The following is a 16100-nucleotide window of genomic DNA, read 5'->3' on the forward strand; positions in this document are numbered from 1 at the left end:
AAAAAATGGCAAAAGTGACCCCACATGTTTAGGGAAATATGCTCTTTTGACCCTCTAACATAAGGGAAATGTGCTTTTTGACCCCTTATCTTTAGAAAAAGTTGCAATTATGGCCCCTTTTTTGGGACACGTGGCCTCTTCTCAGCAATTTTTGGACGAAGGGGGCCAAAAATGCTATTTTTTTAATAGGGGGCCAAAATTGCAACATTTTGAAACTTAGAGGGCAAAAAGTGCGTTTTAGCCTATATTATAAAATAAGATTTTTGTGCAGTTGTTAGTATAACTCAAAATCAATCTTTTTTCTACTACAAACAAACACTCAATTGGAATTTGGAGCCCCAATATACTCCACGTGTATATATGACCCAATACTGTGCTACACTTTCGACACACCATTATCTTCTCCTCTAATTTCTCAATCTCAAAACCTTATAGCAGCAGAATAATAAAATTGTGAAGATGAAGGGGATAAGTAATTCATTGCAAGGACTAAAGCCAGTGATCCTAATGTTGCTTGTGCAGATTGCATGTGCTGCTGTGAATATCATATGCAAGCTTGCCATAAATGATGGGATGAGCATGAGGGTGGCCACTGCATACCGTCTCACTTTTGCATCAGCTTTCACCATTCCTCTTGCACTTATCTTTGATAGGTAATCATCCCCTTACACCTTCATTAATTGCTTCACTTCTTCTTTGACTTGAACTTTTGCATGAATGTGTCATTTGCAAATTACACGGTCCTTTGGTTGTTTAATTGTAGATTAATCATTTAAGTTTTTTTTACTAAACTAAGGTTATTTAGGAACAATATTCAAGTTTGAGTTACCCAGAAATTTTCTAATTCGTTTGCGCTCTTGCATATCACATTGATAAATGAGAATGTTGATGAAGAAATAAAGGGATAGAGAGAGCCAAAGAACCATTTTTTTAATAAAAATATATACAAAAAAGCACATTTTATATAATAGACAAAGAAATAACTAGGGAGAGACAAAAAAAAAAACAATTTCTTTTTCTCTATAAATGACAAAGATCTCATTTTTAATATGTGAAGTAGCCACGTGTATTTGGCTTGTAGATGTGTGCTAGTTCTTGTTGTTAGACCATATACAATGGGAAAAATAATTCAATACCCTTCAACACCCACTTTTTCAATTCCCAACACTCCACATCATTTTCTCTCTTAATTCAACACCCATTCAATTTTTACCACTCCAATGGTAAACATTCAACACCCTACCCCACCACTTTTTATTTCTTATTCTTATTTAATTTTTGTTTTTATAATTACATAAAATTATAATTATCGATTTAAATTAAATTAAAATAATACAATTAATTTTTTTTAAAAACAATATTTATTGAAATATTTTTTTTCTTAACTTAAAATGCAATACAACAAACTAAGCACGCGACACACAAATAGCTTAAAATGCAAGACAACAAACAAGCACACAAAACACAACTAATTTATTTAGTCTGATACAAATCATCTTCAATCACGAAACATTCCAAACTTTGTCCATATGTGCTTCACGAGATCTGCTTGCAATTCGTGATGAACATTTGGATCACGCAACTCGGATCTAGCACGCACATGATTTGCAAAGGTGGGTAACACCTCGGTCGAGTATGGTTGCGGTGTACTAGATTCACTTCCCTCAGATTGCTCAAAATCGGTCCAACGTTGAGCATATGTATCTCTTTCATCTTCAACAATCATATTATGTAATATGATGCATGTCCTCATGATGATACCCAAATCGGCTATGTCCCACAAGCGAGCTGGTTCACGGATGATTTTAAATCGAGCTTGAAGCACTCCAAAAGCACGTTCGATGTCCTTTCGACAGCTCTCCTGTTGTTTTGCAAATAACTTATCGGGTTCACTTTGAGGAAGTCTAATTGATTTGACGAAAGTTGGATAAGAAGGGTAGATACCATCAGCTAGATAGTATGTCATATTATAGGGACGTTGATTCACAAAGAAATTCACCCTTGGAGTCTTTCCCTGTTCCACATCATCAAACACCGGTGATCGGTCTAGAACGTTGATATCGTTCAACGTTCCTGGACATCCAAAAAAGGCATGCCAGATCCATAGATCATGAGATGCAACTGCTTCAAGAATAACTGTGGTGGTTCCCTTATCCCCCCTAGTAAATTGACCTTCCCATGCTTTAGGACAATTTTTCCACTCCCAGTGCATGCAGTCAATACTCCCGATCATCCCTGGGAACCCCCGCATTTCACTAACATGGAGTATTCTTTGAAGGTCATCTTGGGTTGGTGCTCTCAAGTACACATCCTCATACAATCGTATGATTCCTTTACAGAATCTACGTAAGCACTCCAATGCTGTAGTACCTCCTATTTTGATGTATTCATCGACCGCATCTGCTGCCACACCATATGCTAACATTCGCATTGTTGTGGTACATTTTGCTAAGGGTGATATACCTTCTTTGTTGGTGGCATCAACTCGTTGGGTGAAGTAGTTGTCACTACTTGAAAGGTCTCCAACGATTCGAAGGAAAACATGTTTTTGCATCCGAAACCGACGACGAAACATTGCATCGTCATATGTAGGCTCATTGGCAAAGTAGTCGTCAATGAGTCTTTGGTTAGCTGCTGCATGATCTCTATTTAAATATTTTCTTCTACCAGATCCACTACCGGATCCACTACCTTCCTCTAGTTTTTTTCGACGCTGAATAAATCGGTTGACCATATAAGTGTCTTCAGCATCACGTTTTTGGAAGTAGGCTTTCATATCAAAACCAAAAGGATCCATTGATAGTGTTTGGAAGTAGATATTGGAAGTAGATATGAATGTAATTTGAGAAAGGAAATAGTTTAAACAATATTGAAGTGGCAAATAGGTTTGGAAGTAGATATGAATGTTATTCAAGTCCCTATATATAAGAAAATAGTTGAAGCAATACCAGTGAGGAATACCATGGGCTATGAATACCATGTGCTATGAATACCATGGGCTATGAATACCATGGGCTATGAATACCACGGGACAAATTATTTAAAGCATAGTAAAAGCATAGTAAAGCATAGTAAAGTCACGGGACAAATTATTTAAAGCATAGTAAAAGCATAGTAAAGTATAGTAAAGTCACGAGACAAATTATTTAAAGCAACACTGACAATTATTTAAAGCAACATTGAGGACTAAACAACACTGACAATTATTTAAAGCAACATTGAGGACTAGACAACACTGACAATTATTTAAAGTAAACATTGGGGACTAGACAACACTGACAATTTTGACCGAATACAAACAAATATTAGTGAAATTAATTTCCAAACAGCTCACGCTCCAAGTTTTCCAACATTTTTTTTTCCTGTCATCGAGATGCTCTTGAGAACTTAACTTCATGTACAAGTCCATTTTCTTCAATCTGTTTTTCTCCTGTTGCACTGCAGTGTACTTTTCCATTTTTTCGGTGTACTCTTTAAATTGTTCCATCTCTTGCACCTTCATTTCTTTGAATTGAACCCACTCGTTTTCCACCTCCTTCAAGCCAGCGTCATTGCTTTTCTTTTTTCCTTTTTTTTTAGCTGCCTCCCTTCCCATTGGACGAGCACTAGATCCTACAGAGTCCTCGTGAGATCTCTTAGATCCACTACTACCTGAGCCAACATTTCCTCCCACTTGACTGCCTCCTACTTGACTGCCATAACGTGGTTGATCACGAAGAGCGCGCCATTCTTCCTTTAAAGTAAATTTACCATTCTTCCCACATGCATATATTTCCTGGGCTTTTGCCAAAACATCATCTTCCGACCAACCGCTTGCTTGCTGACGCTTAGCGGTATCATAAGCACCAACCCATTTATTTATTAATTTGCTCATATAATTAAAACGGTTTCGGCATGCAATGACATCGCGTGGAGAATCGAATGAGCAATGCTCATTACAATACTCAGTAATTTTACCCCAATATGCTTCACTTGTCTGGTTTCTCCCGACAACACTGGATGTTCCATATTTTATCCACCCACTAATTAACACCAAATTTTGTTCAGTGTTCCATGATGGTTGGGGGTTTTTTTTGCTCTTAGGAGTTGTATCCTCTGGAGTGACTTCATTGTCTCTTGTCATTTCTCCAACACTCTGAAAATTTTCATTCATCATCGGCATATAACCATTAAATGGGGGTGTTTGAGATGGATATCCCATCATAGATCTAGAATATGGATGAAAGTTGTTTGGAACAGAGGATGGGTGATTGAAATTTGAGGCAAAACCAAAATTAGGCATGTTTTGAGGATTTTGGTTGAGAAATTGATTTGGGTTTTGAGGATATTGGTTGGGAAATTGATTTGGGTTTTGAGGATGTTGGTTGAGAAATTGATTTGGGTGTTGATAATTGTTGGGATTTTGGTAGCTAAATGGGTAATCAGAAGAATTTTGGGTGTTGAATTGATTGTTATTGGGATCCATTTCACTAATCAAAGACTAAAACTTTAAAAGAAAGACTAATAATGAGATTAAGAGAGTGAAAAACTTGATTTTTTTTCTGTGTCCAAATGAAATGATCCAAGTCTCTATTTATAGAGAAAAAAAAATCACGAATTTTGGTAAAAAAAAAAAAAAATTATTTGCAAGGAAATAATTGAGTCCAAATTATTAAGAAGATAAAAATCCAAGCAGCCAATCGTAGCAAGCCACGTGGCAATTTCTTTATCCCTTCCTTTCTCTCACCGCGTGAACTGTTCCACCACTTGCTCTTGTCGGCGCGTGACGTACACGCGCCATTTTCAGCCATTCCCGCGCGGCCACGTGGCAGTTCGCACAGGATTTCAACTTGCTGAATTTTTTCATCCTCTCTTTCCTCTGCATAATATTCAATAGGGCATTGCAATGGTTTCAATAGGTTGAATTGAGATTCAACAAGACCATTGTAAGTGGTCTTAGGAGAGTGCTAATTGTGTTTGAGTAGGAGAATTTTTTTGGTGATTCTTAGACCGGGTTCACAAGAAGTACAAAAGATACTTCAATCATTTTACATCAACCCTCATACTAACTTCCTAGAATTACTTTTTACATTATTTCTCTTGTAACATTTATAAACAAATATTTACTTTTCAAATTTATTGGATAATTTGGATTATGATATAGTTTAGATACATCAGTTATTTAATAAATCTGAAGAAAAAAATTTTTGTCTACAAATATAAATCAATAGAATAGTTTCTTTATATTTTTTTCTTATTTTTTTGCTTTGTTTGACCTTAATATGATGATGTAATTTTCTGTTTTGTTCAATTTCCAAGTTTGAAACCTAGAAACTCACAAATTTGAATGGTTCATAAATGATTTCAGTTGCTTATCCGTCCCTTTTTATAGTACTGTAAATAGTTTACAGAAATCACGGATATTAAGAAAAGTTGCTGCATTAATAAATTTGTCTGAAAAATATGTTATTATTACTCCCTCCGTTTCATAATACTTGTCTATTTTAGAAAATAATTTTGTTTCACAATACTTGTCCCTTTCAAGTTTCAATGCAACATTAATTATTGTCTTTTCAATAACACCTTTACATATTTATCGTAGAGAGAGAAAAAATAGAATGAAACAATAAATGGTTAAAGGTACTATTATAGAAAACACACACATAATTTCATCAAAAATAACAAAATTTATTTGGTTTCTTGGTTAATGCAATTTCTCCAAAATGGACATATATTTTGAAACGGAGGTAGTACTAAATTGTCTTTTTTGTACAAATACCAAAAACCCAACTTGTTTTCCAAATATTATTTTATTTTATTTTATGTCTTTTTTGTACAAATACCAAAAACCCAACTTGTTTTCCAAATATTATTTTATTTTATTTTATTTAACTTAAAGTCCAAAAGACGTGGTTGTTTTCTCTCCAAAGTGAAGCAAACCAGACGAAACAACTTTCTTCATAGAATAATGCTACTCACAAAACAAAACCTTCAATGAATCCACCCTGCAAAACCATCTTGATGGACCGAAGAAGAAAACGACCCTTGATTTGAAAAACGACGAGGACCCACAGACTAAAGAGGAAAAGAACCAAAGATGAGACAGAGAGCACATTTGAAAAAATTATGTTGTAAGAAGTAAATGAGATCGCACACAATATCTTAAAGAGAAGCATTTTTCTATTTGTAAATTGTAGGAGCAATTGAGAGAGATGAAATAATTGAAAGTTTATCTGTGTCCACCTTACAATTAAAAGTTTAATATTTTAGAACGTAAAGAATCAAATAGAAAAAAAAAAGATTAAATAGTTATTTAGAGTTAAGTTGAAAAGTATCATGAGTTTAACTCAATTGGTAAGAACAATGCATAATATATGTAAGGTTTGTGGCTCGAGCTCCAAACACCACAAGAAAAAAGTTAAATTTTATACAAAAATAATTTGCAATTCTGAATGAAGAAGAGCTCAATTTATACACTATTATCTATGTTATATATAAATGAAATACATATTTTTAGGTAGCCGCTATCTGTATAATCAAAATCAAAATACCGTTAACTACTCAATTTATAAAAAAAAAAAAAATTGTTTATAATTGTTGGTAGAGCACGTACGAAATGATTTTAATCACTCAATTTTAAAATGTGGAATCTATGTTAATTTTACTCAATAAAAGAGTAAATTTTTTTCTTCTTTGATTACAAGGAGGGCCAATCCCGGAAAATGAGAACTACAAAACCACCATACATGGGGTAAGAAACTCCAAAATGCGTTGCTAACGATTGTAAATTTCAAGATTTTGTCAAAAAAAAAGGGGTTAAATATGTTTTTGGTCCCTATAAATATACCAATTTTTTGTTTTAGTCCCTCTAAAATTTTCCTTCAACTTTTAGTCCCTATAAAATTTTCAATCACTACTTTTGGTCCCTATTTTAAAGTTAATTTTTGTATTTTTTTAATGAAATTGTGCAGAAATGTGTAGAATATTGTAAAAATCTTTCCCAAATAAAATTAGAATTTTTTAACAAAACATAAATTTAATATGAATTTGTAACCATCAAAAATATAAAAATTCATGTTTTATTAAAAAATTCTAAATTTTTTTGAGAGAGATTCTTATAATATTATTAATTTTTCTGCAAAATTTTATTCAAAAATATCAATTCTAAATATGAGTTTACTTTAAAATAGGGACCAAAAGTAGTGATTGAAAATTTTATAGGGACTAAAAGTTGAAGGAAAATTTTAGAGTGACTAAAATGAAAAGTTGGTATATTTATAGGGACCAATAATATATTTTACCAAAAAAAAATTATTTGTAAAATTCAAGATGCATTTATTTATTAGAAATGTAAATCGGGTCATGTTAATAAGGTTACTTTATTACCACATTTAATATGTCACATTAGTTTTGATGTTTTTTTTTATTTTTCTTATATACTCCCTCCGTTTATGTATGTAACTGTGTAAGAACTCTTTTCCTTTCGTCATATTTCTTAAGAAAAATTGTTTGTGCAATTAATATGTCTATTTTGTGTGTTAATATTGTCAAATTGTCATTTGTTTGTATGAGTATTAAATTTGATTTTTCATATTTCAAGACTAGTTAGTCGTATTAGAGGTATGTTTAGGAAAATAATAACAAATGCATCTAGTAATTTAAAAAATGTTTATATTTAAAGACAATTTTTTAGTCAAAAAAGTACTTAGATATATGGACGGATGTGCATATGACCAACGAGAAGGAGTACCCAATAACAATCTAGATTTGATAGAAGCTCAAAAGTAGATTGAATAGGATCCATCAAAATAGTCTCTCATTTCTACAAATTGGAAAATGTTTTTTTTTCTAAAATTGCAAAATGAAGATACTACTAGCACGCGGCATTTCATGTTGAACAATCTCAATGACTAATTTGCTAGTACTCCCTCCGGTCCTATTTACATGTTTGTGCAATTAAATTGTTTGTGCAATTAAATTGTCTCTTATAAATAGGACCGGAGGGAGTAATAACTAGTTCTTAAATAGTTGTAATTACCAACAAAAAAGTCCCTGCAACAACATGAATTTCATTGATCAATTTGTCGAGGTGGCATGATGTGCGATTAGCATAAAATGTGACATGTTTAGTTAATGAATTACTCCCTCTGTCCTAAATTATAAGCAAAAAAACCTTATTTTCTTTGTCCCACATTATAAGCAAAAAAGACAAACTTTTATCATATTTAATTGTTTTTTTCAAAAAATTATATTTTCCAAAGGAAAATTAAATGCAAAGTGTATTCAATTTGCTCTCTTTTTCACTTTCTCTATAATCAACTACCAATGAAAATTGTTTTTACATCTTCCTATAAAACTTATTTCAAAGATAACACAAAAAACTATGTTACAAACTGCTATGTTATAGTTTTCTTAATAAGTGTATTTTTTTTTTCCTTTTAATATGGGACGGAGGGAGTATAATCTTTAACGACGTGAGATGGACTGCTTTGAATAATATTCTTACAATTCTGGAGATGTTTTTACCAGTTCTTAAAAATAACATGAGATCGTGCATTAGATTAACTATAGGCCAAATTCGTTTTGCCTTTTTTCTGTTATGCAGGAAGAAAAGACCAAAGATTACTTGGAATGTGCTTTTTCTAGCATTTCTAAGTGGATTGTTTGGGTATGATCCTATTCTTCAACTTTTCATGCATCGATATGTTTTACATATGAAGGCACCAACAACAACAGCTATATAAGATCCTTCATATAAGAAGCAACCCCTATCTAGGAATTTAAATGAGCAACAAAGACCTAAATGTTTTTCTTTGCAAGTATTGTCAATGAGCATGTTGTTTTTTAGAGATTAATAATTGTGCGTTCTGCTTAAATAAAAACAACCAAGCTTTCTTTTCAAAGCGATCAAAGCGAACCCCATATTTTTTTGTCGACTAAAATGGATCTTTACTCTTAATTAAAAATACTAATATTGTCATGTAATATTTCAGGGGAAGTTTATTTATGAACATGTATGCCGAAGGCATGACTTTAACCTCAGCAACATTTATGTTCGCTATGTTCAACCTTACTCCAGGCATTACCTTCATCATGGCAATACTCTTCGGGTACTCACTCCACACTTGCTGCATTTTATCTTGTTTCCTAGATTCTTTGTTATTTTACACTATTAGTTACTCTATTATTATGCTTTTGATTTTCTATATATAGATTGGAAAAACTAAATTGGAGTGCAGTAGAAGGAAAGGCTAAAGTGATAGGGACATTAATGGGAATCAGTGGGGCGATGCTGTTGACATTCTACAAAGGAGCAGAAATTAATATTTGGTCATCCAATATCAACCTTTTGCATGCACATAAGAACCAAAATGGGCATATGGAACCACAACATGCAGACTTCAGTAATAAACTATTGGGATTTCTATGTGCCATAGGAAGCAGCTGCTCTTTTTCTCTTTGGTTTATCATTCAGGTTAGCTTAATTATACATTTATAAGGGATCAAAGTTATTTTGGAAGTAACTTTGAGAGGAATTAGTATTGAATTTCTTCAATCCAATCTAACTGTTAAAAGTTTTTATTAAGTAAATCATCTCCATAAATTTTCATAATATTTTAAAATTATTTGATTCTTTATTATTCATATCAACGTATATTAAACTTTTTAAAAATATTAGTAAATATCTTAAAAAAGATATTTAAACATTTTATATATCAAAGTTTTTATATTAGATTATTTTTAATGCATTGGTGATGTAAAACTGTTTTATACATGCATCTATTGAGATCACACTATATATATGATGCCACTTTTTAGGCTAGTTTCTAAAGTTTCTCAACAAATATTTGTGTAAAAAAAACTTTAACATTGGTGTGTAGAAATTAAATCTTTATTACCCTTTTTTTTGTCAAAAAGTTATGTGAATATGTCATTTAGTTATTTGGCGTGTGCTCTTTTGGCCTCCTTAATTGCTCTCAGGTCCCCTAAATTTCTTGTTATGTCCCTAGTCTTCATGTTCGGGAGATAAGAACTGAAACGGTTGTAAGTTATCTCACATTCTGTGTGTTTTGGGAGTTATCTCCCAAGCGATTCTATTTATATGCCAGAAAAGTTGGATTGTACTTTTATTTCTACAGTTGCATTTGGCCTCATTCCTCTCTCGAACCTTGTAATTTATGTGCAAATTTGAAGTTTTTCAATGCAATCCTTCCGTGAAATTGGGTCATTCATCACTCTTTTGCGATCAAATAGAAGGTAAAGATTAAAGGGATGGTTTCATTTCATTTCTAAAAAAAATTTGGTTAAATATAACCTTTTCGGACAAAGCCTTCATTCCCAAAAAAAAGCACACATACAAGTAATTTGTCACTGAATCCGATACCAAAATACTTTCCCTGTATCGATCAGATGCCATTGTTTATGCATCCCATATTGAAAAAATTACGGATGTCTTAAGTGACGGTTACTGTGGGTACAAAGTTATAGCTGAACATCTTGGTCATGGCTCTGGCAGTTACGGGCTAATTCATCTTCAACGTCAACATCATCATGCTATACTTGTGAACTAGACCCGTCGACCCTCTCCCGTGCACTCCAACCACGTCCATGTCTTGGAGGAGCATTTTCCACATGATCTCTATGAACAGAACTATGTAATGTCTTCTTACCAAGTCTCGTTCTACCAACGTCATTAGCCATATCTACAACAGCCAATAAGATTTTTTTTATCCTTCAAGCATTTTGTCGAACACTTAGAGCACAATCAACAACATCCACATTCTTCATTTAAATTTGAATGATAAAATTCGATTAACACAAACAATGAAACAATTAATCATTCCTATACACTTTGCCTTTCATGGCCGATAATTAGTCCATTCACTTTGTGTAGGCTAAAATGAATAAAGAATATCCAAGCCATCATTCAAGCTCAGCTTTGATGTCGACAATGGGAGCAATTCAAGCCATCGTTTTTGCTATTTGTGTGGACAGGGATTGGACCCATTGGAAGCTTGGTTACAATATCAGACTTCTCATGGTAGCTTATTCGGTATGCTCATACAACTTTATTACTCCCTTTGTCTAAAATTGAATGATCAAGTTGATTGTATCATGCATGTCAATGTACAATATTGATATTTAAAAAATATTTATACAGGAAAATCCAATATCATTTTACATACTACTATTCATCTTTACATATTAGTTGAAAAATATGGTCAAAATATGTTATGTGAATAGTAAAATAATATTTAAGTATGAAGAAAACGTCAATTAGAGCTTTCCTCAACAAAGTTATCACTTCAAATTTTAGACATGTTTGGAAAACACAACAATAATATTTTAAGGCAAATGCTAACTTGTGCCCTTAAGGACACGTTAAGGAACTCATTATAGAAATATATGTATCAAAAGTCGTGCATTTGACTTCTTAAAAGTTACAATATTATGATTTCCAATGCAAAATTACTCTTTTTGGGTTCCTTAACATGTGCCCTTAGGGCACAAGTTAACATGACCCATATTTTAATTTTTGAGTTATCTATAACATGTTGGACACTGTAACCACTTGCTTAAGGGTTCTAAATTTCTTAATACTTGAACTAATTCATTGTTTGTCCAATAACAATACAATATTATTAAATACTCAATGAAATGTTTAATCTAAATGAATGTTGATGTAGGGAATTGTAGCCTCTGGAATAACTACTATTGTTGTTGCTTGGTGCATTAAGATGAGAGGCCCTCTTTTTGCCTCTGTTTTCTATCCTCTTCAACTCCTATTTGTGGCTGTCGCTGCAAATCTATTGGTAGATGAGAAGTTATATTTAGGAAGGTATCTATTAAATTTGGCTAAATCACACCAAATGTTTTTAAGTTATTTAATTATAATCAAATTGATCCTTTAAACTTTTCGTATCATTTAAGTCTTTTAAGTTTTTTCATTATAACATGTTGGTTCTTTAAATAAGTTAAAGGATATAAGTTGATACGGAAAAAACTTAAAACACAAGTTGTTACAATTAAATACCTTAAATGATATAAATGATACGGAAAAAAATTAAAAACCAACTTGATATAATTAAATAACTTAAATTAAAGGGTCTATACTGTAATTTAGTCATTGAATTTTTACTTGCCCTGAAAATTTATTGTTATGAGTTCTTATTTTTCGGACCTTTCATATGCATATGTGATTTGATATTATTCGGTTATATACTTATAGCATTCTTGGAGCAGTGATGATTGTGTGCGGCCTATATGTGGTGCTTTGGAGTAAGAGCAAAGAAATGAAAGAAAAAGTTCAGTTGACAAGCATGGCCGATCCAACACATTTCGATACCTAAAAAGAATTTAGAAAGAGACCTATTAAAAAAAATGTACTATAAAAATGATAGTTTACAGAAATAAACTAAAAATATTTTTATGGTAAATAAATTAAAAATGTATTGATTATCTATATGTATTAAAACTAATTAAATGTAAGTTTATTATTTTTTTACAACGATCAATGCTAGTCTGTTAATTGTTTATTGTTGTGACAAAATTTGAGTATGATAATTGTGGTAGCAATGCCACAAATAAGGATGTATAAGTTTTGTTGTGTCTAACTTATGAGGGTTCAACCCAAGGAAGAGAGCAAAAATATTGATGAATGATGATGCTTTTATGTTTCAAACGTTAATTAGTACAAGGTTTGGAAGTTATTTATAAGAGCTACGCCACATTCAACCATGACAAAAAGATACGTAGGAGCTTTCTTATGCAATATAAATCAAAGGTCATTGCTATTCAGTTTGCTTTTCTTACAAAGAGTTTTATAGAGGATGTCATTGTGACCATAGTGTTTCCTCGAGGTACACAATTTGTTAATTTTGAATCCCTTTGTTTGACCATATATAGTTGCTGAATGCTGAGACCTTTCTTCTTTGTCTATCGGTTGTACCTTTGTTTAAACCTCGTCCTGACAAATCTTTAAAGAGCAGTAAAATTGTCCCAACCCATCAAAGGAGTCGATCAGTTCTAAACAACAAAGGAAAACATTGAAGTTGAAGAAGGATGAAGAGACAATTTGAAAAACACTTTTTAAGAATTCAAAATTGAAAAATTATTTATTAGAAAAGTTAAATAATTTAATTTTCAATATATTGATTACATGAATTCTTATAAAATTTACTATTTAAAGTTGTGAAAGAGTAAATATATATAATAATATGAATACCTATAGTAAGAAAGAGAAGAAACAAACATAAAGATATAATAATGTCCAACAAGAGAAAATGTGTTTAAATAGTAAAAGTCTTACAATATGTGTTCAACGGTGTATGTTAAGAGATTTAAAATAAAACTTATACATTAAAAATTACAATTTCTATACTTTTAAAAAGAATTACATGCAAGATTTTGACAATATTTCTATAGGAAGTTCTAACATGTGTTTTTTTTTTTTTAAGGGTTCTAACATGTGCTTTAAAAGTACATGTTAGCAACGGCACCATAATATTACAGCACTACAAGAAACATTGCATTTTGCCAGGGGCAAAATCCCTGAGAAATGGACATAATCCCTGGGAAAAGGGACGTTTGTGAAGGAATTTACCAGGGGCAGAAACCCTGGCAAAACCGCTCGTCGCAAACATTTTGTGAGGGGTTACGCCCCTGGGAAAAAAAATGAGGGGCTAAACCCCTGGCATATGTCCTGGCTTTTTCCCTGTCTTCACTAGTACAAAAAACCCTTTTTAAGTCGGTTAAAAAAGGCTTTTTAAGTCAGGCGCGCGTCTAACCTAACAACTCCCGTAGTAAGAAGTTTCTGCCTTTTAAGTCGGATATAGCAACCGACTTAAGGCCTCAATGTTTAAGTCGGTTAAAAAGGCTTTGTAAGTTGGGCGCGCGTCCGACCTAACAACTACCGTAGTAAGAAGTTTCGGTTTTTGAAGTCGGATTTAGCAACCGACTTAAGGCCTCATTGTTTAAGTCGGTTAATATTAACCCGACCTAAGATATTAACTTCGTAAGTCGCATAGTTTTAACCGTCTTAAAGAGTTAATACTCTTTTTTTAATAGCACACATGCAGAATATGCTTCCATTTTTTTTTCTACAACCATTTTTTTTGTCCACTACATGCATGCAGAATATCCAATGCACTATCTTGTAGTAATAGAAAGATACATTTACTAGTCAATAGCAACCATAACCAAAATCCACATGTACCAAAATCCATAGAACTACAATGTCATATGAAAGTAAATATTGCCACTGTGCACTAGGAGATTAAAGTACATGTTAGAACCAAAATGCAAATAGTACAAAAACTCAAAACAGGGCTAACACTAAGCTAAAACCCCAACTGCTAAAAAAAAAATCTCACTAAAGCTTACTCCCCACACTGGCTCCAAAAACCAGTCTCGCACTAAGATAAATCCGTATTTGCTTCAATAAGTTCCAAAATCAAATTTGCACAGCGTTCTTGAACATTTTTAACTTCATCCTTTTGAAAGGGAGTTGAATCCGCAAATATCTAAATAAATAAATGATGACATAATATTAGTTTATCATATTAGCATGTAAAAATAAAATTAATTAATTTATAATATTTGTTAAAAAAAAATTATACATACTTGCATCCATGAATCCACAACACCACTGGATATGATGTTCAACATATGTAGCATGACAAAGTATCCGCTCTCGTAACAAACTGATTGCCTTCGACTCTGAAATTGAATATGATCAAATATAACCGATTAGTTGGTAAATACTATTAAAAATAGAAGCTATTTAATACAGAAACACCACAAAGATGATAGATGAAGTAGTAGCATGCGTAAACAAATTACGGTGGGATAAAACCATACTACTTTATTATGCTTTCTCACCCGTTGTAGCTTATTATAACCTTCCAAAGCTCTATAATAATCAATACTTAATCGTTAAACTTATATCATTAGACATATCACAGTTCATGTACAATAAATAAATTGAATACTTACGAATCAACAATGACTGATAAATTTTTATCTGCCGGCTTCTTTCCTAACGAACATAGAAAGGTTACCTCACGCTTCTTGGGATTAATTGTGAGCAACTGCCAGTGACGACTACAAGGGCATTAAACAATTAAATTATTTGTAAAATTCAAATCTCTATATTACAAGTGATTGGATATAAAGAGAGGGAAAAAAATTACTTGTTAAAGTAAGGAGCTAGGTACAAATCCTTTTTGTTATTGTCCATCGTGTTTTGAATGTAGGTTTGAACACTAACTTGGTCATAAAGTAATAACTTCAGCATATGCTTTCTCATAGGAACTGAATAATTCTAGAAAATGAGTTCACACATCTCATATAGGCCTAAAGTTTTCTTTTTAAAGTCCATGACTATATCTAATAAGTCTGTTAAATTAAATTAAATTTTTTGTTTTACAGCTCACATAATCATACTTTGTTAATGATTGAAAGAAAAGTCAACGTTCAATATTTCTATATACTACCTCCGTCCCTAATTATAGGACCCTTTTGAGAAATTTTTTTGTCTCTTTTTATAAGACCCTTTTGGTATTTCCAAGTACATTAATTAATTCTTTACCAACATACCCCTATTTATTTATATCTTTTTCTTCAATCAACATTAAATATTACATTGAAAACATAAACTAACTCTCTCTTTTAAAGGATAAAATTGTAAAAACAATACTAATTACTAACAAATTTATTACACTTATCAATTTTCTTAATATGCGTTATTTTTTCAAAAGGGTCTTATAATTAGGGACGGAGGTAGTATTTGTTTTTCTTCTAAAAGACTAAATGCCTAATTGAAGACATTGTTTCTAAAAACTATGCTTTTAGAAAATGACGCCCCACATACATATATTTTTGCTTATAGTTTGTATTAAAAATAAATAATATCTTTAGCCTCTAATAAATAAATAATACCTTTTTGACTACATAGGCTTAAATTACAACAATTTGACTCGGTCAATTAATCTTGTTTGAATGAATATGAATGGTGAATAATAAAAAAGAAGTATGCACAAGAATGTTGCACTTGGCATAATCTTCATTCTAGTACAGTTACTTATGTTTCTCTTGTATATGTTGAACATATTTCAGTTGAA

The 16100-nt window shown here is 32.0% G+C and overlaps 2 protein-coding genes across 4 annotated transcripts; one reads left to right on the top strand and one right to left on the bottom strand.

Annotated features, from left to right (window-relative positions):
- Positions 1-331: 331 nt before the first annotated feature.
- On the top strand, positions 332-12617 carry LOC146932730 (WAT1-related protein At1g25270-like). 3 transcript variants are annotated; one of them, XM_085704458.1, is made up of 7 exons: positions 332-653; positions 8585-8647; positions 8973-9089; positions 9193-9454; positions 10874-11032; positions 11667-11818; positions 12209-12617. In XM_085704458.1, the coding sequence occupies exons 1-7, from the start codon at positions 460-462 to the stop codon at positions 12327-12329; spliced, it is 1068 nt and encodes a 355-aa protein (XP_085560584.1). In that variant the 5' UTR covers positions 332-459; the 3' UTR covers positions 12330-12617. The 3 variants fall into 3 exon arrangements, with proteins under 3 accessions (XP_085560584.1, XP_085560586.1, XP_085560585.1); XM_085704460.1 differs by lacking the exon at positions 11667-11818; XM_085704459.1 differs by lacking the exon at positions 8585-8647.
- A 1559-nt stretch (positions 12618-14176) lies between these two features.
- On the bottom strand, positions 14177-15768 carry LOC146932731 (uncharacterized). Its single transcript, XM_085708377.1, has 5 exons — positions 15171-15768; positions 14974-15081; positions 14821-14890; positions 14602-14697; positions 14177-14501 (listed from the first exon to the last, which is right to left on the bottom strand). The coding sequence occupies exons 1-5, from the start codon at positions 15284-15286 to the stop codon at positions 14394-14396; spliced, it is 498 nt and encodes a 165-aa protein (XP_085564503.1). The 5' UTR covers positions 15287-15768; the 3' UTR covers positions 14177-14393.
- Positions 15769-16100: the final 332 nt, after the last annotated feature.

Source organism: Medicago sativa, chromosome 4 (assembly GCF_051527215.1).
Source record: "Medicago sativa cultivar Bolivia chromosome 4, Bolivia_mono, whole genome shotgun sequence".
Lineage (NCBI taxonomy): Eukaryota > Viridiplantae > Streptophyta > Magnoliopsida > Fabales > Fabaceae > Medicago > Medicago sativa.

What these genes read in the sequence shown, in the direction of transcription:
- LOC146932731 (XM_085708377.1), bottom strand. Translation starts at nt 15,286, where the DNA reads ATGAGAAAGCATATGCTGAAGTTATTACTTTATGACCAAGTTAGTGTT. An exon ending in TTATCAGTCATTGTTGATTC is followed by an intron (nt 14,891 to 14,973) that starts GTAAGTATTCAA and finishes TGATTATTATAG; the next exon opens with AGCTTTGGAAGGTTATAATA. An exon ending in TTGTGGATTCATGGATGCAA is followed by an intron (nt 14,502 to 14,601) that starts GTATGTATAATT and finishes TTATTTATTTAG; the next exon opens with ATATTTGCGGATTCAACTCC.
- LOC146932730 (XM_085704458.1), top strand. Translation starts at nt 460, where the DNA reads ATGAAGGGGATAAGTAATTCATTGCAAGGACTAAAGCCAGTGATCCTA. An exon ending in CTTGCACTTATCTTTGATAG is followed by an intron (nt 654 to 8,584) that starts GTAATCATCCCC and finishes TCTGTTATGCAG; the next exon opens with GAAGAAAAGACCAAAGATTA. An exon ending in CTCTTTGGTTTATCATTCAG is followed by an intron (nt 9,455 to 10,873) that starts GTTAGCTTAATT and finishes CACTTTGTGTAG; the next exon opens with GCTAAAATGAATAAAGAATA.